Source organism: Oryzias latipes, chromosome 15 (assembly GCF_002234675.1).
Source record: "Oryzias latipes chromosome 15, ASM223467v1".
NCBI lineage: Eukaryota > Metazoa > Chordata > Actinopteri > Beloniformes > Adrianichthyidae > Oryzias > Oryzias latipes.
In genome coordinates this window covers 4,589,591-4,614,420 of record NC_019873.2, presented here as the reverse complement: position 1 = coordinate 4,614,420, position 24,830 = coordinate 4,589,591, and the positions used below count along the sequence as shown (strand labels likewise).

At 40.2% G+C, this 24,830-nt stretch overlaps 1 protein-coding gene across 2 annotated transcripts; it reads right to left on the bottom strand.

Annotated features, from left to right (window-relative positions):
- Window positions 1-499: 499 nt before the first annotated feature.
- On the bottom strand, window positions 500-23,354 carry LOC101166980 (pituitary homeobox 3). Of its 2 annotated transcripts, none has more exons than XM_023963546.1 (4): window positions 23,106-23,354; window positions 17,658-17,775; window positions 13,377-13,582; window positions 500-2,473 (listed from the first exon to the last, which is right to left on the bottom strand). In XM_023963546.1, exons 2-4 carry the CDS (start codon window positions 17,764-17,766, stop codon window positions 1,904-1,906), a joined length of 885 nt encoding a protein of 294 aa, XP_023819314.1. In that variant the 5' UTR covers window positions 17,767-17,775; window positions 23,106-23,354; the 3' UTR covers window positions 500-1,903. The 2 variants fall into 2 exon arrangements, with proteins under 2 accessions (XP_023819314.1, XP_023819313.1); XM_023963545.1 differs by lacking the exon at window positions 23,106-23,354 and adding an exon at window positions 18,059-18,458.
- Window positions 23,355-24,830: the final 1,476 nt, after the last annotated feature.

Genomic DNA, 24,830 nt, shown 5'->3' with positions numbered 1-24,830 from the left:
CATCTAACATGAAACTGGACTGTGGTTCAGATTTGTAATTCTACCAAAACAATCAAATTGGCTTTAACATTCAATACATGTTTGCATTTTTGTAACCCTTGTGCTATCTTAGATGACCCCACCCTTACATATACGCGTATGGACTAGTAGGATGTAGACTATCGGAATACTTCTTCAGACCTAATTTGAACATTTTAAGTTTACAAGTCATAGATAGTATATAAAAAGTGAACTACTATGCTGCCTCACTTTTAGTACATTAAACAATAATAAATTGTGAAAAAGATTTGGATCAGGATGAATTGATATTCCATCTTTACTGATCCTCTGGTTTCAGATTCATCCATTATTTGAATTTTTAACATGAAACAGGTGTGAATAGAGTTTATTCTATTGTTAAATTCAGTCAATTTTTATTGTTAGATTTTAAAACTTCTTTTTTTCTGTTGATTTCTGTGTTTTTCAGAGTTTAATGTGAATTGTGAATTTTGTTCCTCTGTTTGTCTCCAGTTTTAGTTTCTTTTTTTTTTTTTTACTTTTTTTTCCCCTCTTCATCTGCCGTTCAACAAGACACATTTTTTCCCTCTCAGATTGAGGCTGCGCTACGATATATTTGACAGCGGAAGGATCGTAAAGTTAAAGATCCTCAAATCACGGTTTCAGAAAAAGCAGCAGCCATGAAAGATAAAGAGCTGCAGGGGCTGACAGGGATTTATGTGCTGCTAACCCCTCATCTGCGGGCTTCGCTGGGACACCTCGCTCACGGAGGTCCTGATATAATCCTGATACTCTTTGGGGCTCGGCCTTTGTGAATTCCTGCTGGGTTACTGGATAGGCTGTGGTCAGCACACGGAGTGTAGGTCAAACATATCAGGAAGCTGCCGGCAGGAGCGTCTGTGTCTCTCCCGGCCCACACTCTTTCATCGTTGCCATGGTTCGAGTTCCATGGAGTAGGACTCGGTGTTGTGGGAACACCGTGTTTCAGCTATTGTCCAGGGCGTTTCAGACGTGCTGCTCTCAGCAGTGTCAAAGTCCATCTGTACTGCTTCCAAACAGGTCCTTTAATTGGTTCTTTAATGAGACAAAGCAGGCTACACCAGGAAAAAAAAAGATTGTTTTTGTTAGAACAACTGCACTCTTACATAAAATTTTTTACAGTCATTGACTCCTTTTTATAACACCACACAAATCTACATACTCAATGGCTTTTCAGAGTTTTCAACTGTTGCTTTTCTGCTATAAATGCAAGTGAACTATTGGTTTAGTGTTAAAAAACTGGAGTTCCCCTCCAGAACTGCCCTTCTCACACCCGTCCAAGTTGGCCTTTGACCTGTGACCTTCAGGAATTCACAACAAAGTTTAAAGTTCCCTAATGATGCGCTCATAGAACCACGGGGTCTTTTGCTGTTCAAGAACATGCTTTTGTCATTTTTAAAGTACTACATCTTCATATATTTTTGTGTCACATACAAAACAGAAAAAGTCTATTATGTACAGCCTCCGTTCTTTTTAACATAACAACCACAGCTTCTTTTTCCTGCAACAAAGAGGGGGTTCATGCTTTGGACCAGAGCAGTCCAGTTACAATGCAGATGTCCGCCTTCCCTTGGATTCTTCATTCTTGCCGATCAGGAGAAGGAAAGTTCTGATGGGCGCCAATCTCAAGAAATCCTTTGTAGTGGTTGGTCAGTTCAGCAACAAAGTCTCACAAAAAGAGGATTCCTTCAAGAAGTGTCGCTCTGTCTGAGTGTGGGTGTTAGCCGTGTGAGTTTGGAGGATTCTTCTCACAATGTACCATCGGTACTGCTCATTTGGCAGCTGGGAGGTGGAGATCAGGAGGTGAACAGGGAAGAGGACTTAAAGCTGGTAGGTAAGATAGGGGGCGGCAGTCAGAGCGGCCTCTTCATACCGGCCGGTCTACAGCATACTGGCAGGGACTTAAATTGGAGACGGGGTTCTGAACTGTCGGATAAGCAAAGTTGGTGTGTTGTTTTGCTTTGAGCCTCAGGCTGGCAAGGCTGGAGTTGCAGGTGTCTCTGTACATGTAGGGGCTGGCAGTGGTGGCATAGGGGCACGTGGCTGCAGTCACTGCCACCGAGTTGAGTGCCGTGGGGCTGTTGAGGTTGTTGAGGTTCCCCAAGTTGTTGAGACCAGCAGCGGGGACTCCAGCTACCGCTGAGGGCACCATGCTGGAGGCCATGTTCATGGAGGGGATGGAGCTGGGCGGGGAGAACATGGGCTGAGTTGACAGGGGGCTTACATTCATTGAATTAAAGAATGGGAAGCTCTTGGTGGAGAGTGGGCTGCTCGCCAGGCTCTTGGTTGCCCAGTTGTTGTAGGAGTAGCCTGTGTACATGTCATCGTAGGGCTGCATGAGTCCATTAAACTGGGCGCCAAAGCCATTTTTACAAAGCTCTGCTTGCTGGTTCCTCTCCCGCTTTCTCCACTTAGCACGCCTGTTTTTGAACCACACCTAAGCAAAAGAGATTTAAAAAAATTAGGTCTCCACTCTTGTGCCTCTACGCATGTTTGACATGAACTGAAAATCAAAACCTGACAAAAGTAAGAAAGAAAACAGAATACAGGTTATCAGTTAAAGTCTCATCTATTGAAATACTGTCAAAGCGTTCCCAGCGGTTTTTTAATTATGATTATAGCGCTTTTAGCCGAAATCAAAAACCTGTGTCGTTTTCTAGGTCATAGTTGATGCAGAACAGCAGGAGTTCATTATAAATTCACCTCTGAGAAACCCCGCCCCCACTTCCCCTCTCTGTTGCAGAGTTAGGTGGGTGGAACAGGGAGCTTGAGGCCTGCCCGACGCGTTTTCTACGTCCCAAATAAGGTAATTTCTATCCGCATTTCTTTCATCTGCTCCTGATTAACAACGATTTAAATAAAGAAATACTTAGAAATGAAAGTTTAAGCTTAATTTTCTTGTCCTCTACAGAAAAATGCCTCAAAAACATGTTAAAACACCAAAAATGCAATTTTTATCTCTTGTAAAATATAACACCAATCAACAGAAATATATCTATGATGAGTAAAACAGGTCTGAAGCACAGTTTTGTGTCTTGGATTAGTGGTTCTGATCTGTGTAATGTGTAATGTAACTCACCAACATTGACAAGACTTTCCCCAAAGTAGGTGTAGTCAATCTAGCTCTGACATACTGCATGTCCCAGGTGTGGCTCAGCAATCCTGATCTATTTTAACCCTTTAACACCAGAGCTTTGGCTCCAGTCTTCACATTATTCTGACTACCCTAAGCTTTCAATTGTTAATGCAATGTCCAGCAGATTCTGAGGCAGAGAAAAGTAGTCTTGTGCTAATATGCAACACTGTACAGTCGTAAATTGATAATGCAATCAACGTGGAGATTGATTTTGATGTGGAGAAAAGCAAAGTGTTGCATGTCGGTGCAAAGTCGATATGAAAAGAGGCTCATCTCCACCTTAGAATCGGCTATTTTAGGTTGATTGATATGTCGAAGAGTGTGTGTTATTTAGGTGTCGCTGGCAATTTCTCAGATTTTAAAGGGTTAAAAACTAATATTAGAGTTGCAACAAAAATAGTGGGTAATATCTGAGCCATCCAGTCGTACAAATCCAGATTCCAGCTCAGAAGAGGAAAACAAAGACGTTTATGGATCTATTTGTCTGACAGTGGATGATCAGAATGGAGTGGAGCAGGGAGACTTTGACCCGCCCATTTCAGTTGCTGTATCACAATTGAGAGTTTTTTTTAAAGTGCATTTCTTCATCTGCCCCTGATTCCAAACAATTTGAATAAATAAATACTCAGAAATACCATTTTAATCTTCTTTTATGTACGTCATCTATTTTTAGAAAAATGCTACAAGAATGTGTAAAAAACAGCAAAAAACACCATTATAATTGGAATGCGTCTTTAAACCTTCAGTCAAACTTGTAACCTAACAGGTTGCCCTGGTAACTGCTCCTATAGACCTTTATTTGCTTAACTTTTGACCATCTTTTGCCCTGCAAAGAGAAAGGAAATTCTTTCTATAATATCTCCCATGAGGAGGACAGAATTGTTGCAATAAAACTTTAAAGATGATCTTTTTTGTTTTGTAAATACATCTGTAACCCTTGTGCTATCCTAAGCACTTTACCATTGGGAGTTGGGTCATCTAGACCCACTAGACAGTGCTCTGAACCTTTTTTCTTCAATGGTTTGTGATCTTCACTGGTGTCCATGGATTACATGAAATCTTTCCACCTTTATCCACCTTTGTCATGGTAGGGAGAACACATGAATGTAAGGGTGGGGTCATCTAAGATAGCACAAGGGTTACACTTAAATTTCAGATTGGAAACATCTTCTTTTCTGAAGACGAGACAGTTGTTCTGCAATGCACTATGTCTACATCTCCTCAGGCATATTTTGAACAAACTTGGTTTCTGAGAATGAAGAAAAAAGTAGAATAACCGAAAAAGGTATTTTTAAATTACTTTTTCCTTCAAAAACTGTTTGAAGTCAATAAAGTCTATTTCTGAGTCTTAAGCCCTCTAAAATGATGTCAGTAATATTGAGTGTATGTGTATCCAGAGTATTTGAAAGACATAATGATCCCAGAAAGGAAGTTCAAGTGAATCATTAAACAGTCATATTAGGCGAGGCTTATTAAAACTAATCATTCACTTATTTGAATAGTGAGATCCCAATGAAAGAAATGTCAGGGAAGGGCAATCTTCACATTTGTCATCTTACTCTCCTATATTTAGTGATTATGAAGTGGATTAAAGCTTTAGTGGAAAGTCTAAACTGAGTAGTCAGAGAGCTAGAAGCTGTGCCAAGTTCTACTTTGGTAAAGTTCTGGAACAACTCTGCTCTCGTTTGAACCCCTTGGTCATCTGTTAACACTCGTGTATTTGCTTTGCATTAAAATAATTTGCTATCAGACGTCTCAGCTCTTTAATCATCCTAAAACCTTTACAGGCCTTTCTTGCGCTGACACTCTGCCGCCTCTCTGCTCTCTTGGCATCCGCGCTGTGTAAAACCCGATCCTCTGTTATCATAGTAACAACATGCTGTTGACCATTAAAAGGAGTTTGAAGTGAATGACTCTTAGTTTTCCATCGTGCTTAGTGACAGAAGGGGAAACCCCACGCTGAAGGACAGATGCTACTCAATCTTTGATATGGCCCGGGGCAGCTTCTTCTGCCGGGACACTGCCTGAATGTCAAGGCTATCCTGCTGCTCATCTGCATACTGGATATTGTTTATTATTCTGACACTTGGTCCGGCAATCCTCTCTCTCCCTCTCGTCTTATCCTTATTTTGCTTTCTCAGTCTGGGAGATTCCAACAGGAAACTAAAGCTGGTGACTCCAGCCACGAATTTGGGTCAGTTCTGGCAAAAATAACACAATGCAAAGCTCCAATGAAATCCTGCTTTAGATCATTGGTCCATGTTGGCTCCATTTAACTTGAAGGGGAATCTCCAATAAGGTAAAAAATGCCAAAAGTAGTTCTGGTTGGCCCTAATCTTTCCGTAATCTGGAGCCAACCTACGGTGGCCCAACAAATCACTTCATTGGAATGATCAGGGTTGAATTTTATTTATATATATATATATATATATATATATCATTTTATATTTTATATATAAAAAATATAAAGTTGCTAGAAAAAAAAAATATATATATATATACTGTTTATATATATTTTCTTTATATATATACTGTGTGTGTATATATATATATATATATATATATATATATATATACTGTGTGTGTATATAAATACAGTATATATATATATATATTTTTTTTTTAATATAAATATATCACATCACATCAGCAATTTCAACTCATAGAAAAAAGAAGAACAGAAAGAAAGAAACAACATAAAAAGGCAGAAATAGATTCAAAATGAAACTAGTTGTTTGGCAAAATGTTTTTTTTTCTAACATTTTGGATTTTGGAATTTTGGTTATGTTTGTGAAATATAATGTGTTTTTATCATTCGTATTGTTTTTGTAATTGTACTTGTGATCTTTAACATGCTATCACGTCTAGGGATTTGTTTGTGTAATTTACACTTCAAGGCCACCGTAGAAAAAGCTCCAGATTACGGACAAATTTGGGCTGACCAGAACTACTTTTAGCATAAGATTTAAAGCAGAGTTTCATTGGAGCTTTGCATGGTGTTGTTGTGACCCGGTAATATTTGACATGCACAACATCTGCAATCAGGAATAAAACTTCAAGTTTCTGACTTTGATTTTTTGTTCATTGTTCTTTTTTATTTATTTTGTATCCTGCTGCAAACAAGGTTGGGTGTTAGTGTGAATATGCTAAGACAGCTAACGTGAAGCGGCTTTAGACTCTGTTTTGTCAATGTGTCACTATCAAGTTTGGGAGTTGCCGTACTCACAGTTACGTTTGTTTTAATGGTATCAGTCTGGTTTTTTTACCACGTTCCAAACAAGGTTAGGAGTAACAGGTATTGTAAATATGCTAACACGTCTAATAAAGTCTGAAGCTACAGTACATTCACACCACCCTTGGCAAAATCAGCAGGATACTGGACCTCGAGGCCTGTGATACTTTTGTACATTTTTGCAAACACCTCACGTGTTCACATTTCAGTACGGATCAGATAGATTTTCTCATCCTCATTATGCTAAATCTCTATGTTCTCAAAACTACAGGACAGTTATTCAAGATTTGTGTTCATTTGGGTCAAACGTGTGATCCAAAGGCTTCTTGTGTTAAATAACGAGCAGACACTTTTTCCACCCCTCCCAGTCTGTTCACTACCATTAACAGCAACACAAGTAGTGCTCTCTAATGTAATCATCAGTCTGGTAAATCTAAGTCACATCACCATGTTCATTCACTGAAGGAAACTATATTAATTTAAAATGGTTTTTTTTAATCTACAAATGTAAAAGTGCCAAACTGTGCTTGCTTTTGAATTGAATTAACCCTGGATTTGAGTTGACACTTTGTTGGGGCTGTAAAGCATCACATACATCTGTTGGGTTTCTTCCAAACACCAAATGTTAAGGCTTGTTGGTAATTTCACCCAAAAGCATTTCACTGATTTAACTTAGAGGTCTTTACAGTTCACTATTATTTTCCTTAGACTGAGAGTCTGCAGCCTTTGACAGTAAAAGACCCTTTTGGGCTTGTTTCTTCCAGATCCAAACGTAGTCGGAGCTGCAGATTCTTATTTGCATTCATTACATTCTTACCTTTATAATGTACATGAATTATATGTCTTTTTTGGCATTAATAAAAACAGAAATATAGAGAGAGGATATAATTTTCTAAACATGGGAAATTATTTTTTACTTTTCACAGAAGCTCATTTGACTTCCTTTCAAAATAAAAGACTTCCTGTGCCTAACAGGATCACCCCAGAGCACCTACTGGAAGGTTTTAAATAACGGAAGACAAAAATCGCATTTTCTCTTGTATACTTTAGGTTTACTTTGATGAGCCGTCAAGAACATAGAAATGAATTCATTGGTATACAACCCAGTAAAAAAAAGTATTTTCCAGACTATAAGTCGCTGCGGAGTATAAGTCGCACCAGCCCAAAAATGCATTATAAAGTAGAAAAAATAACAGATAAGTCGCACTGGACTATAAGTCGCATTTTGACGGAAAATTTATTTGACAAAATCTGAGAGCAAGATATAATAACTTGCAAAAACTCATATGACACAATCGTAGCAGACTGTTTATCTAATAATTTCACAGTAATTCTTTCTCATACTTATTTATTTATTCCTTTCATGAAGCATCATTGGCCAACTAATACTCTGGTTTCATCCTGTATTTGTAGAAACAGTTGTCATTTTTATTGCATTTCTGAATCTAAGAAATCATTGGAAAATAGAATATTATGTTTTTAGCCTTCAAGATCTTACTTTAAAAAAAGGTTTGCTGATTCTCTGAGTCACTTAACATACTCTTAACACTTAACATACCTCATACATCAAATTGACCCAGGAACATCATCTCTGTTCCTCACAAATGAACATAACAGGAGGTTTAACAATGTATTTATTTCAATTTATTTCTCATATAAGTCGCTGCGGAGTATAAGTCGCACCACTTGCCAAACTATAAAAAAAGTCGGACTTATAGTCCGGAAAACACGGTACATAAATTATACATTTGAGCAACTCCCCTGTGGACAGCTACTAGCCATTGTTATACACATGAGCTAATATGTGCTTTGAAGTCATAAAATAATGTGAATAAACATAAAAGTTCAGAGTTTTGTTTGGTTTTTGAAACATATGCATTCTAGAGGAAGCGTGGAGCAAACAAGGCGTCTTGATGTAAAAACCTTTACATAGTTTATCTAACACCTATAGGCACACCTCAGCCATGAATTCATAAACTTAGCTCAGTTAGATTAAATCAGTAACCCTTACCTTTCAAAATTGCTATTATTTTAGTTTTCTTCAGCCAGAGAGCCACTTTAGAAGGGTTAAAGAGCCTCATGTGGCTCCGGAGCCTCAGATTGCAAAGCCTGGCCCTAGACCATATGAAGCATTGTCAGGTGATTTCCCTAAAGTTCTGCCTTGATCATTGTGAATTCAGCTGACCAGTGAGATGTCTGAGGCAGATCCAGGATCTGTCTGCATTTAGAAGAACCACAGATGGATGTTAGAAACAAAGCAACGTGCAGCCTGCTGTCCCTTCAAAATAACAACCAAGAGTGCAAGCTATGTGACCTTTCTTCCAGCCAACATTAATTTGATCTATTACCAGTGGGGCAAGCCAGCAATTGCATTGTCATCTGTCAGCCTGTGAGCCCCCCCCCCTCCTTGCTCCATAATGCTATGATGGCTAAACTGCTGGGCGTTGCCCCATATAGGTCAACCTCTGACATTCAGGTTTGTAGAGTGACATCAGGCTGGATGGGGAATAAAACAACTTTGTTTGTTTATGGAATGATTTTGGTTGTGCGTTTTTATTTTTATAAAGGTTTTCTTAAACACAAACTCCATGGTTTACCTTGATGAGAGCGAAAGGGTTATCTTTGCACACAGTCCAGTGACCTTTTTACAATGTTATCAAACGCAGTAGGACATCATCATGAAGCCCGGTCCTTCTGTTAACTGGAAAGTCAGACCATAAACTTTAGTTTCTCAGAAGCCTTTTCAAGCTCTCATTCCACAGTGAAAGAGACACAGACACCCCTTTAGCACCTAAGCCAACAGAACATTTGGTGAAAAAAAATTGTTTTTTTAGAATCAGCTTCTTAAAAATACAGTACTTTTGGGTAGAATATTTTAAAAAACTGCATTTACAGTTGCTACTTCAAGAAAACTGCTTCATATTTATGTCCAGACCCAGCTCTCCATGGACTGCTGTCCATGAGAGGCAGCGATGAAGATTAACTGTTAACATTTTACTCCACATCAGCATCATTTCCTCTGAGTCTCAAGTCAATTACCATCTAAATACAGCCATGTCCTCCTGGATTGCTTTTTAAAAAGTTGCCAGAAATTATAGTAAAGTTAACCTTAAATCAGTACTGTATATTTCGCAGTATAAGTTGTGATTTTTTGCATCATTTACAGGGGTGTGACTTTTACTGTATGTGATTTTTCTGAAAATACATGGACTCGTGTGTTTGTTCTTTAAGAACCACTAGAGGGCACTGTAGGTGTGTGAATAACTATTTGCTACTGAATGTTACGCAGAAGAAGAAGAAGCATCGGATTTGAATCGAAGTGAAATAAATAGTCATTTGAAGTGAAATAGAGAGTTAAGTCGACTTGTCAGCGTGTTCTTCATGCCGTTATGTGAAAAACTTCAAATGTTGTGCTAAAATACTAGACACTTTTTCAATTCCTCCTATGTTTCATGAAGCTAAACAATCAAGTTTCAGTAGTGAAGCGGGCAAATATTCTCTCTACTTTTGTTATTCAATATAACTTGATTTCCCTTTCAAGAGGAAATCTCCGTTCTTCTTCCTGTATGTTTTTCAATACATTTCTCCCATGAGTGCAACTTAAAAATTATTTATTTTCTTGTTTATTGTACATTTTTTTGCATCTTATACTCCAGAGCAACTTATACCCTGAAAAATACAGTATTTACAAAGTTCTACCTGCATGTAAGATGTCCAACAAAAGGAGACAACCTCCTTTATCACATACAAGCACCGAGCACCCCTGTGCTCTTCCTCTAGCCTCGGCTAGACTCTGTGTCCCCAGGGGCTCCTTCCCTAACCCTCACTGAGGCCTCATTTCCCTTTGCAGCCCCCCAAAACACAGGAGAACATACAGCATATCAGCCTGTTCTTCATTGATTTACGTAAGGGTTAATGCCCGCGAAGTGTGCGTTATTACTTTATAATGCATGCCGTGGGAGCCTGAACGGTCCTCTGCTTCGCGTCGGACGGTTGCTTCCGCCAAGTGCGTTAAAAAGTAAAAACACACACTTTGAAAGCCATTAACCCGCTTATACCATGGTCACTTACAAAAACAAAACATATTAACCAGTTTTTAGACCCTAATTCTTGTTTTTTTTTCCGATTTGGATTTGTTACGTGATTGCCGCATCACATAACAAATAGTCCGCGTCGGGCCGCACCATATATATATGCTGGTCATCCTGATGGGTTGAATAAAGCATCAGTTCAGAGAGAAAGTTCACCTCTTACCGCTTGTTTTTGTCCAAATGATGAAGCAAAAGGTCGTTTTAAAGAAGCCGGCGCAGTGATACAAAACATTTTAGCTAGGTTCTTTTTTCTTCTTTTTTCACTGTGCGGTTATCCTGTGGTATTTCACTTTTTAATGCACACCCAGCAGCCAATCAGAATCGAGTATTCACCTGGACCATGGTATAAAAGTCAGCGTTCAGCATCCTGGGTAAGAAGCCACTCCGCTGAGAATGTTGTTTTTGGTGTTTTGAACATGTTCTTGTGGCATTGTCTTTGATGATGAAGGACAAGTATATTTAAAAAAAGCTCAAAATTGCCTTTCTTAGTATTTCTTTATTGAAATCATGGTAAATCAGGAGCAGACAAAAAAATGCTGCATAAAAGGATGGTATTTGTGAAATAGAACATATGTTGGGCAGGTCACAGTCTCCCTGCTCTGCTCCATTCTCCTTTCCTCCATTCCTCCTCTTACAGACAAATAGATCCATGTATGTCTTTGTTTGCCTCGTCTGAGCTGGAATCTTGATCTAAACTGTAAAGATGGATAGCTCTGATCTTGCTCGCTGTTTTTGTTGCACCCGTAATGTTAGGTTAGTGGTGTTGGAGGTTGTAAGCTAGCGGGAGAGAGTGTAAACCTTAGACGTCTCAGTTAATATGGGGGCGGCCGTGGTGCAGCGGTAGGGCGGTCGACCCATGATCATAAGATTGCAGGTTCGATTCCCGCCTTGCACGCCCATGAGTTGAAGTGTCCTTGGGCAAGACACTGAACCCCACCTTGCCTCTGGTGGTAGGCAGGCGCCTGTGTTTGGCAGCGGAGCCGCCATCAGTGTGTGAATGTGTGTGTGAATGTGTGTGTGACTGGGTGAATGGGTCTGTGACTGTAAAGCGCTTTGTCCTTGTAGGAAGAAAGGCGCTATACAAGTATACGCCATTTACCAATAGTAAGGGTAATGGGAAAGGGGGTGGGGTTGCTCTACACCAAAGGTCCCGCCCACAACTCAGAGGAGAACTACTGCTGCTCTCCAGAAACTATGTCCTAGAAAACGACACGGGTTTTTGATTTTGAATACAAAAGGGCATAATCCTAATTAAAAGACCACAAGGAACAATTTGAAAATCGATTAAAAGATAATCAGAGAGGGACTTTAAGAAGTTGGCAGATCTGAGTTTCAGCCCTTTCCCCCTGCCCTGGATTACGCATGATGTCAGGAAAAAAAAATTTGTCTTTAGAACAAAGAAGATGATAGATTATAGGACAGATTAGAAGCAGGGCTCCTATACACCAGTGATGTTTTCATGACAAGCCTTCACATTTCTGAGAACAGTCAGCAGAGCAACAATCTGCTCCTGAACTACCACCTCTTCTCAACATCAGTTTTTCTGCATCTCCACTTGGCTCTGCACTGAGACAGACAGGAGGGGGCTTCTGAGGCCTATAAACCCTGCACAGAGGATCACTGGCTGCCCCCTCCCTCACTGGAGGTCATGGGGAACTCCCACATGCCCTGGCTAAAAAAGACCATCATAAAGTCCATTTAGAACCTGCAGGTTTTCCACCTGTTTGACCTGTTGACCTCTGGAGACTATACAGGTCACTTGCTTCTGACCATCTTCAGCTCCAACATGCAACGACCTTTCACTGGTACCCTGTGCTAGAGAAGCTTTACTCTATGTCAGGCATATAAGCCCATTTAGGGGAATCTGGTGCAGATGTGGGACACTGCAAACACAGGCCCTCAATAAATAAGTCCAAAATTCTTCTAATTTGAAAAATTGTCTTTAAATAATCAAAGAAAATCACCAAGAAGGTTAGGGTAGGACAGAAATTAAGTCAATTTCTCTCGATATCACTTTCTAAGATTGAGTTTTTTGCAGGGTGATGAAGATTTTTTATTTCCATTCTGAATTTGCTATAGAAACAATAAAATGACTCGTGTCAGTGTGAGTGAAAAAGGAGCTAATGTAAAAATAAAAACTGCTCTAAAAAAAAAAAAGAAGCCGAAGGACAGTTGTGATCAAAGCAACATTTGCGGTGAAGAAAACTGATTGATGGATGTGATGGAGAGATGGTTGCTAGGGGAGATTTAAGTGAGGCGGAGCTGCCAAAAGAAATGTTTAAAACTAATCTGAGTGTCCAGATTCCAATAATCTCCTTCAATTGTTGGACATAGACCCTGTTTACTGCAACAAAAAGAAATAACTGTTTGATAAAAAGTAAGTTACTATAACATTTGTGGAAAACAATAAAAGCAGAACAACAACAACGAGTCATGGACAGTTAATAAAAAGTCACCATATCTAAAAAAAAGAAATAATAATTAAAATCCCTTAATTTAACGAAGCCTGAAATGGGAACTTAACTAATATTAACTGAAGGTGTGTTACTGAGTAGAAATGAGTGATTCACTGTAAATGAACTATTATTCAAAATGTTGCCAAGCAAAGAAATGATAGCAATGATCAATAATTATATAGATAAATAGTTGATAAACAATTATCAAACTGAATTTATCTTCTGTTATTTTGTTTGTTGTTTTATTTTTTTGTTGCAAAACCAGATATTTGTGGTTTTTTGTTTTTGTTTTGTTTGTTTCCTCATGCATGAAATTCCAAAAATGGATGCAAACATCCAGAACACGTTCTTGTTTTCCAGTTTCTTTTCCCAAACATTTTGCTGTTCAAGAATAAAAGGTGGGGCTTCTCCCTTGGAATACCCACCCGGACCCGCGCCTCCGTCAGATTGGTCCACACGGCGATCTCCTCTCTGGTGCTCATGTCTGGGTAGCGGTTCCGCTGGAAGGTGGCCTCCAGCTCCTGGAGCTGCTGGCTGGTGAAGTGAGTCCTTTGCCGCCGCTGCTTCTTTTTCAGGGAGCCATCTTCAGCGCTGGACTCGTCCAGCTGGTTCTGGTGGGACTTCTCTGTGTCTGGGTGGCAACGAGAAGGAAAAGGTTTGGGATGAGCGGCGGCAGGATGCTAACTGAGGGGACCTTCAGCAACCTGTGAATTAAGGGGGGTGGGGAACTTTGCATGTTGCATTTTTACAAAATCCTAATAAGAGGTTTCAGTTACTGATAAATTAAATGAATTCCAAGCAAAAGAACAATGTTTCACTTTAAAAAAATGGATAGTTTGAGCTGTGAGGATTTGTATATTAGCTGAACAGCAGAAGAACCCGTAGAATTCTGATCCGTTTGTCACAGATCTACGTCAGATGAGCCTTTACCTCCCTGCCCCTCACCTGGGGAGGTTTCCGCCCCACCACACAGCATCATGGAGGATGAATACACGGATAGTCCATATTTAGTAGGATTTCTTTTGATGTTTGTTGTTATTTGAAAATAAAACAGTCAGGGTTCAAGGCTCACAGTCCCCACTAACTTAGAAGCTCAGTTCCTTCTAAACACACAAAAGTGTTTTGAAGAAACTGAGCTTCTGCTGTATGTTCAAAGATTAAAATATCAATCATCTTTTTTCAAAAGCACCCATCATTATCTTATTTTTTCATAAGCTTATCCGTCATATTACTTATTACATTTACTGTTTTCCTACATGGTTTTAATCCAGTTTCGTTAAATGAATCCATTTGTCTCATGAATGAATTACTTTTTTTTCAGGGGGGCAAAGTGTCTTAAAAAGAGAGATAAAAAGAAAACATTAACACTGAACAAATTAAGGACAAAAAATGTCAAATAATTATATATATATACACACACACACATATATATATATATATATATATATATATACATATATATATACATATATATATATATATATATATATATATATATATATATATATATATATATATATACATATATATATATATATATACATATATATATATATATATATATATATATATATATATATATACATATATATATATATATATACATATATATATATATATATATATATACATATATATATATATATATACATATACATATATATATACATATACATATATATATATATACATATACATATATATATATATATATATATATATATATATATATATATATATATATATATATATATATATATATATATATATATATATATATATATATATATATATCAGCATAAAAGGCATAAGAGAAAGATAGGAATTCAAGGAAATTGGTAAAAGAAAATCTGAAGCCCCCAACTGTGGAGTAATAAATGACATTATGAAAAGGCAAGTGTTAAGATGACATTAAAGCGGGTCAGGTCTGATGTCATGCGCAGCTCTGGAGGAATATAATCCTCATTGTGTGTCAGTTTAAATCAAATCATAATCAGCTATTAAATAGAGTTGTTCTGGATTATTCCACTCTGAAATGAGGATATATTTAAGGTAGAAACTCAAATAAAATGATAATAAATGTGTTGATAGAATAATTCCTGGTTCAATGGTCCCGTGGGTGCAAACACTATTGATAAATTATCATCTGACCCTTGGGAAGAGAGATCAAATAAAAGTGAAAGACCATCAGAACAGACTTTATCGTCATGTTGTTACAGAACAAACACAGGTTAATGAACCGTTTTACTTGCAAGAGAGACCAACTGTAAATGATGAGGATGTGTTGCACTGGAAACATTTTTTTTTGTTCACCCACTGATCAATAACAAATGCCATAAATGGTCAGCAGGACCTTAAGTGATCACTCCTGATCCAGTCAGCAACACGCCGGCCAGAGAGGAACAGTTTTTGGAACTTTTCTTGGATCCGAAAAGTAGGCTGGTGTGTATAATTAAGGAGATGAAGCAGCTCGTGGAGCAGAAACACTGCCTCTGCAGCAATTTTCAGACACGCTTTCACCATATCAATGTAACCACTTAATGTCATCTGTTCAAACAGAGGCCCTCCATCCTGAAGGTCTGATGATGCTGAGCCACCAGAAAGTGATGCAAATTCTGCCCCCCCATCCAGGAGCCGTGTATAATTAAGTTTTGCCCCCCAGCACTGTGGATTTACAGGACCACACATCCATGTTGTGTCTTCCTGGGCTCCTCTGCCAACTCCTGCAATTTGAGGACCTCACAGAAAGAAGTGAAATTAGTTGGCCAGCTAATCCTGAGGATCAGGCTTTTGTGACTGGGGCAGGTTGGGCTCTGTTTGGCGAGGGCTTAGCTCTCTGGGAGCACTTCGAAATGATCAGTGGGGTTTAAAAAGAGGCTCCGCGGGGCCACCAGCAAAACCAATAAGGGCCCGGCTGAGGCTGTTATCTGCAGTAAACGGACACTGGGTAAGCTGTCACTTAAAGCCAAAGTCTATAACATAATACAGAAAAAAGGGCAACCCCTTTCAGAACGACGCGCTGACCAACAATAGAAGCAATCTGAATGATGATATCCGACGGGACGGAGCTGCTCCGGGTCAGCTGTCTTCCAACTAAAAGAAACCACTCCAGAGAGCTTTTCATCAAGTCACATCTGCAAGAAAACTGCCAAATTATGTGAAGGAGCGACATCTCTAAAATTAAAGAAGTGAAAGAAACCTGAACACATTTGCTCCCACGGTCAATCTCTTCCTTTGTGATGGCTCACGGAAGCCCAGCCTGAGGACAGGGAGGCAGCTTCCTCCCAATAACCGGCCGGTTCTTTCACCCATTCAAAGTGCTATAAATATATAGAGTAGGGCTATGAAAACATGCATTACAGTCACAACGGCTGAGAGAAAATGCATCTATAGTTTTATTTTTAAGACATTTTTACACACGAGTTTAAAAATCTAAGTGTTTTCTCCAAAGTGCTGAAAAAAATCAGTCGGAAAAAAAAGATTGTAAGAGCTGCATTTTGAAATCTTCCAGAAATTTACAAATAGCTTTCACAGAAGATCAATGCACCAAATAATTAAAAATTATATATATATTTTTTAGAGTAATTCTGTATATTTTTAAAGGTGATTAACTCCCTAATCCCAGTTCATTTCAAATGTTTAAATAAATCTGATTCTGAGTAAAAGCCTTCTGTTTTCTGCGCGAAAATAGAGATGTCTTTCAGGAGGATGTGTTCAAACACAAGCTTCATTATGAGTTTAGTATAAAGGCACGTGAGAGCATTTTACACCACATGTCTCCCCAGAATAGTTAGTGTTTGACAGTTTGTTAGAGCTGCATTTTTAACCACACGCCGTTTAGTCTGGGGTTGGATTACACACACATAAACACGCACGGAGCACAAGCACATTGACTCCCACCGAACCACACCCGCGCGCCAAGACTCAGCACCTCTTCAGCAGATCCACGCGCGTTTAGGAGGCAGGCCCCTCGGTTCTGATCGCTGCTGACAAGCCGTCAGTCCGCGTCTGCGCCTCTTTCACCACCGCGCAGGTGACCGGGGCACGTGACCAGAGCGCGGCCACGTGTTCTTCACGCCGCTAAATTCACGCTCATGATGAAGGACAGGTGTCCTGATTAACAAGATGGATGCCTTTTGGCTCTGAAGCAGCAGCTGTGCCGAAGCCCGCGTGCGCTCCTCAACCATCCAGACAATTCTTAACAATTAAAATAAATAATCTTAATGATAATATTTAGGGGAATCTGGTATATTTTTAATATTTTTGGTCTAAAAAAACTCTGAAACTTTCTTATTTTTGTAAATTGGACAGGTGACGCTTTTTATGTCCTGAAACAAAACAGCTTCGCGCATCATTTTCAGTGCGGCCTTTTTGCTTTGCCTTTGAAGACGTCGCACTCGAACTCACTCACTCCAGGCGCTTTTCCATATTCAAAGTCGGACTGAGGCGCATTTGGTTGGAGCTGCTGCGCCAGACCCGCGCGCGGGCGCAAAAAAAAGACACCTCTCAGTTACAGTTGATTGAATATTCAGCAAAAAATAAAAGAAAAGAAAATATTTTTTTATATATTATCATCATTCTCAACTATTGACATGGATCCGTGCGTTTTAATAATTGAACAAGAACGGATGCAAAGCGAGTGTGGGAGACTCTCCAAATACGCGCGCTTGCGCAGGAGAGGGAGCGCGCTGTGCGGGGACACTGACCGCTGTTGTCCTGGCCTTTGCATCCCGCGTCGTGTTGCGGCGTTCCAGCGTCGGACAGTGACAGCGCCGGACTGCGGGTCCCGGAGTCCGTCAGCAGGTTGAAGTCCATGAGCGGGTTCTACGGAAGGAGACAGACAGGCCGGCGCGCGTTAGCACCTCAATCCCTGATGCGGTCTATCATGTCTGATGATGTGGAGCTAAAAGATTGGAAGATTGAATTCATTGTAATAAATATGTACTACTTTGGTTTTATGTCTCTCTTTTTTGTTTTTACTAAAACCCTTCTGCTTGTCTGGACGTGTTTTCTCCGAAGTTTAAGCTTTGTGCGTGATCTGCAAAACATCACAAACGCACAAAACACAAATATTTGCAGTTGTTACAAATACCATTGTATTTCAAACCTTGAGAGAATCTCCGGAAAAAGAAAATCTACGACTGCAGAAGTTTGTCTGCCTAAAATGTTTTTCTGTGCCGGAAAAATGTAAAATAAAATCCAGTATTTTCTTGTAATGGTCAGCTGGCGTCTTCATTTGTCCAGCTTTTCCTCCAGAGCCTCGGAACTAATTCCTCTCTTGACCCGTGGAAAGAGTCTCCATCACCACGGCCTCCGTCTGATGAGGGCTTGTGTCGTCATGTGTGAAGTGCGCGCGCGCTCTGGTTTTTGTGTTGTCCCCGTGCGCCGCGGCGGTTCTGACCCTCTCCTTTTAATAGGAGGCTGACATCAGCAGCAAAAACAAGCGCTCTCATCAATTGACTCTATTTTGGGTGCAGCGGACAGAGTGATGAAGGCCTCCCTGATCTGCCCAGCTTTGGGATGATTTGTGTTTTCCACGCATGCTGTCCCACTCTGACTCCTCCACGCGCCTCCTCCACGGACGGTGAGGAAGTTCAGGCCGGTTTGCATATTTAAGAGCCACATTCAGGGTCACTCACGTGTTTTTATTCTTAGCATCTGTTTTTAGGAGTTGGATTCAGTCTCTGCGCGCTCTGAGATTAAATTGAGTAATTATGAGGTAAAAAAATAAAGGAGGAAAACGTGGGCTGCTCATTTCATGACACGTTTGATTCGTTTTGTTGATATTCTTTTCGAATTAATAAAACAAAATCTTTTTAAGTCTGAAGAAGAGATGACATTATTATTATTTGTTGTTAAAAGGAGTATAAGTTTGAATAAATCGCTTTATTGATGCTCAAACTGCACCTGCAGAGTTTCCAGTTCCTCGTATCTCTGATTCTTAAGCTTTCACTGGTGTTTCCACTGATTGCGGTGCTCCTCTCAGCTTTTACTCAAGTTTTTGTCAAGTGGTCATTACCATCATCGGTAAAGCAAGGATGCTTAGACCAGCAGGTATTTAAAAGAAACTTTGATTTAATTACATCAAACATATGAAAGGGATTTTTTTCTTAACCCTTTCTACCCCAACAAGACAAAAAAAAATAAAAAAAAATTCTGTGAGTGCACACAATGCTTTCAAAACGTGATTTTTGGGTGAACCGACAATGAACGTGATCAAATGTTCTCAGACGTTTGCGCATCTTCACTTAGAGAGCAAATGGAAAAGAGTAAAATAGTGGAAATCATCTCTGAAGCTTTAGGAAGAGAAATGATAGCAACACTATTAAGAAAATCCACTCTCTGGCTTTCTTACAGTCAGAAATTAGTCTTTTGTCAGATCAGCCAGTTATTGCTAAAGGGCACAGGTAAGTTTCCTAACGAATTAGCTTGAGCCAGCTTTGGAAATCTGGCATGTTGAAAGCTGAAGTTTCATGAAAAGAACAATTGGTTTGTGTGTCTAGTGCGCGCTTTTTTCCTCCAAGTCAGTGCAAGGGCACTGTGGTTTCCACTGCTTCCTAACTGGCTTTTTAAACGGCTTTTTAATCCTTCATGTGAGGACAAGTGCAGAGGCTGTCTCCTGCAAACACAACAGAAAGAAAGCCTAATTTTATTTTACACTTGATAGTTACAGCCACCTTCAGTTCGCAATCGTTCAAGATAAAAGGTTGTGGATTGATGTTGCTTTGTGCTCCCCAAAGCCTTTCTTTGTTGCTTTGGAAGAAGTCCAGACAGAACCTGAAACAGGTGGCTTTTCAAACCTCTAAGTTTTATCAACAACTGATTGGCATGGTCCTTAAGAAAAGGCTTAGCACCTGATTCCCGCTGAATTAAGTGATGCATCATGAGTTGAGATGTTCTCCCATCAAATACGTGGACGCTTCCAGTCCCACTGTGCATCTGTTTCCAGTTGCGCTTCCGTGAGAATGAAAGATCGCTGCATTTCAAAACGGCTCAGCAAACAGGAAAAGCGGTCTTTTGCTGTCAGCCGCGGGCTACGGCTGCGTCCATGGGAAGAAAGATGCGAGACTGAGGATAAGGTCATGTCTCCCAGTGGAGAGATTACCTCGGTAAGCGCGCGGCCTCCGCGTCGTAGTTTTGGATTAATCAGCCTCTGATAGGGATTTTTGGGTGAAAGTTGACTCGTGGGTCAGACAGATCAGTTTTCCTCCTTTTCATAACAAAACATATTTCATTTCCCCCCTATCTTTTCTTTGGTACCCGATCTGGTTTTGGAATTCGTGTCGTGCGTATTATTCATAGCGAAGTTCTCCATCTTCATTTGAAACTGTCTCAACTTTCATGTTTATGAACTGCAGTCATGATGTGCCTCTTCAGAGACAGGTTTCCTTTCCATTTGGGTCTGTGAAGTATGACCTCATCACGCAGGCATCCTTTATGTTCACGGCTCGTCTCGCGCTTGTTTACCTTCGCTGAGCCCTTTGCGCGCGCGTTTAGAAGCGGCCCCAGCTCTTTAGTGGAGTCCGCCGGAGCAACAGCTGCCTCTCTGTGGCTGCGGGTCAAGTATCAGCGCGGCGCGGCGCTCTCCTCAGAAATATGACCCGGTACCCGGGACTCTAGTCTATCCTCGGTGTTGATGAATGGACGGACGAACGGACAGACGGCCTTTAGTGTCAGCGCGCGGTTTGGCAAAGGGGGGAGCGCCTGATGCAAGTCCAGTCATTTGGTTCGCAACAAGGTGCTGCGTGCAGCTGCGTCCTCCTCCTTGGATCCCCGCCTCGGCCCCGTGGCTCTCCTTTGCGCGCGAAGAGGCAGATCTAAAATGCTGCGATTTGTAAGCCTTCGTCACTCTTGAGTTCACAGGGGTCAAGGATATTTCCCGGGGTACTGCCTGAAGACGCCCTGACATGCTGTTGGGATGTGAGCGCGAGCCCACTTCTGCTGAGGCTCATGGCAGGGAAAAGAGCTGCTCAAAGAGAGGCTCGGGATTGCAAAATCTCATTTAAATACATATCTGGTGTGATAATAAAGATAATGGCGGGGAAGGTAGAAATCCTCTCATTTTTCGGGATCCATCTGGCGGCGCGAGCGCCACGCATTACCCTGGAATTATTCATAAACGCGCTGAGAATTAATTCCCGGGATTAAGAGTTGATTAAGATGTGTGTCACTTTGCTGTCTGAGAACTTATTAAGGGCCTCCTCGAAGAGGCGGCAGATGGAATTTCAGTCCAATGTTTGTAGATGTTAATTTGTGCCCTGCTATAACAGCCATTTGCATATGATTGGGGCGGCGGAGGCCGCGGCGGTCCTGCAGCAGAATCACCGGGAAATAATTGGCTGCTCGCGCAGACAGGAGCCCTCAGCAGTGATTAACACGGAGCTTTCACACCTCCGCCGTTTATTAGGACGGATCAAATGAAATTTCTCTGATCTGACTCGGTCTCTGAGTGTTCAACAACTTTAGGAGCTCGGAGCGAGCTCCAGCTCAGCCACAGATGCTCTGTGCTGCTTGTGCTTTTGTTTTGTCCATTGGGACGTTTTTTGCGTAATGGTTCGAAAACTTTAGGGAAACAACCAACATCAAGGTGTCCAGAGCTTTGGGATGTCCGCAAACAGAAATCCATTTGCATCGCAGTGGCCCGTCATGCGGCCTCTCAGTAACAGATGCCCCCCCCCCCCACTGCACCCGGCCGCTGAAGACCGGTAAAAGGCATATTTACATTTACACCCGGAGGGCAAACGTGAACCTGGATTAAACAAATCTGTCCTTTCCATGTGTCCGGGCTTGAGGATGCATGCAAAAGAGGAACAAGCTGAGGGCCTGCAGGAGAGAACATGCTGATGACTCCAAGAAAATCACTCTCAAATTCTAAACATCAATTTTCTTAACCTGCTTTATCCCTTTGAGGGTCACGAGGTCCTTTTAAACACCATAACGTTAATAAAATCCTTTTGCCTTTAAATCGACAATGTCTCTATTCTATTATTGGATCCAAACGCTTTATTTAGGAAAAACATATATATAAAATATACAAATGTTTGAATAAAAAAAAAAGTCTTCATGAAACCATAAAAACCTTAATAAACCATGAAAAACCTGCTGGAAAAACACGGAGTGAAAACCCAAAACAACTCTCATTTTTGAGGATTCTCTTTATTATTATTATTATTATTACTCTTATAATAATAATTATTATTATTATTATTATTATTTTTATAATTATTATTATTATTATCTCGCTTTCTGCTATAAACGCTAAGGCCTTGACTACCTGTTTTTTCTTTCTTTTTTCCGTCTGGTTGGTATTTTTGCTTGGCTGGAATATAAGAATCTTTTTAGGTAATTAAAGCATATTAAAACATACTATTTATATATATATATATATATATATATATATATATATATATATATATATATATATATATATATATATATATATATATATATTCAACTTTTTAAATTTTGTCTCAATTTAGCCTAGTTGTCATATTTTATATTAAGGAGTGAAAAACAATTATTCTAAAATACTTCTGCCATTACACAGCTGTGCCCTCATTCGTTTTCCATTGTTTACCCTTCTCTTTATTTTTTAAATTTTATTTAATCGTATTAATTATGTGGGTCCATCCTTCTGTGCTGTGATCAGCCACCTACCAAAAATTTGTATTATCTGTTCCTAACCTGTAAATCCTCTTTACATGTCTTTTCTTCTAACGTGCACATTTATTTTGATTTAGATCCGTCATTTCACCTTTTCGTGCTGCAGCACATATATTAAAGCTCTCATCGGGAGAAAACAGGCCTCACGGGCGTTTAGCCGGCTGGCCCGCAGAGGACAGGAGCAGCGCTCACACGAGTGGGTCAAATCACAGTGGCACAACGTGGAGCTGGATTTTACGCACATTACGCGCGTCTTCTGTTTGTTCCTTAAACCTCATAAAGTGTTAACCAACACACCGTGATGCTACTTTGCCCACGAGGACACAAGAAAATTGCCAATCAAAACCTGTGCTTCTGTTTTCCATCTCGGTTATGTTTTCGACGTTTACGCACGCGGCTGATCAGGACCCGTTTCCTGATGGACATTTAGATACAGGCTGACCAAACAGAGGGGACAGAGAGTGGAAGGGAGCGGGCGCACGTGCACTTACATGGAATCCCAGTCTGGTTAAATTAATCCGTGGAAAAGCAGGGAGCTGTGCTGCTGCGCGCTGACGGCTGTCCTGGCCGCAGGTTTACTGGTGACATGAAGGAAAGTTCCCGGAAGCGTAAAGAGTCAGAAAAATGCGTGCGCTTTCTTCTTCCTTTCCTTCGTCCTCCTCTTCCTCTTTACTCTGTGCCGTCAGACATGAAGACTGCGAAAGAGTGAGGCTTGATCCCCACGCGGAGTGGAGGGAGGGCGGGCGGGATGGGGGGTGGAGGGGTGGGCGTCATGCTAAATATTATGACAGGTCCACTGTGGGAGGGGCGGCCTTTCTCTCTTCCAAACACACACGCACGCCCACACTCAGGCGCAGCTAAACCCTCATTTTTCTATCACATGTTTTCAGGTTGAAGCTCTCTGTTAATAGCATTAAAATCCCACTTTGGAGAATTGGAACAAAACATCTTAATGTGAGGCTTTGATTCTTTTGCATTTTTTGTAAAACACCCAAAAGCTGTTCTCTCTTTGTGCCATTTGTGAAATAAGACCGAGGAGTAGTGGGATCAAAAACACACGTTTGCTGCAGATTAGCAGGAAAAAACTACAACTAAAAATATTGAAACAACACAAGCAGCGTGTCTCATTAAGTAACCTGACAGCCCCAAACGATTACCTCAAAACATGAATTAACTGCTAAATTTACACAACTGCAGCAAACTGTTTTAGTTTTCTACCTTAAGCCTACATAATCACTCATATCATATTTGATACACTCATTTCTGAATGTATTAAATGTATGCATTCCCTGGAATCTAAGATAACCAAAACAATCTTGGTCCCAAAATAAAAAATCCGGAACTTTTCTTTATAAAAGCGATTTGCTTCTTAACACTTTTAATGAATTTTCATTAACGATTGCCTCCTCTGTTAAAAAGATTACACAACATTTATCTATTTTTACTTTAGCTGAAAACTTTTAATAAAATAGACCCCAGAAGCAGTTTATGTAGTTTTTCATGTTTGGATCAGTGAGTAACAAACAAAATCACGTATAAAAGCACCTGGATGCCCCTCAATTAGCTAATGTGACATGAGTTCCAGTCCCAAAGATCAAGTTTCTTTTAGCAGAAACAAACTAGTGATTAAATCTGAAGGTCCAGTGCAACCAGGAGGAACATGGAGGACTACACAATGCATCATCCCTACATCATCCAGGGGGGTTTTGGTACATGAAACAAACAGTGTGAAAACACATGACCTTTTTTTAAACATTTATTAAACAGAAAAACCAGACTTTAAGCTTGTCGTCTTATGAACAAAGCGTGCACTCTAAGATGACTCCCCTGCAGAGAGGACCAGCCCTGTCGCCCTCAGTTTGAGACTCACATTGTCGATTGGTCTTTATTTATTTTTTTGCATCTGAAAATTCTCTCTGAAGTCAGATCCAGAAAATCAAAGTGCCATCCTCACTCTGGCTTGTGAAATTGCGGTTACATGTTGCTGCTGCTGCTGAAAAAACTAAAAGCGGTTGCATTTCATAAAGATGATTGAAAGCTACAGCTCAAAACAGCGTTGATGGTGGAAAACACACGGTTAAAATCCTTTCTGCAAATTTATTTAGTTAGTTATGCTGTCCAGCAGCAGAGCAAACAGAAGTGGAAAGCCGGTTATTGTTACAAAAGGGGTCATGTTCCTTTAGCAAACAAAAACCTTTGAATTTGAGCCTAAACTT

What these genes read in the sequence shown, in the direction of transcription:
- LOC101166980 (XM_023963545.1), bottom strand. Translation starts at nt 18,187, where the DNA reads ATGAAGACGCCAGCTGACCATTACAAGAAAATACTGGATTTTATTTTA. An exon ending in TTTCCGGAGATTCTCTCAAG is followed by an intron (nt 17,776 to 18,058) that starts GTTTGAAATACA and finishes CTCCTTCCGTAG; the next exon opens with AACCCGCTCATGGACTTCAA. An exon ending in TGACGGAGGCGCGGGTCCGG is followed by an intron (nt 2,474 to 13,376) that starts GTGGGTATTCCA and finishes TCTTTTGCTTAG; the next exon opens with GTGTGGTTCAAAAACAGGCG.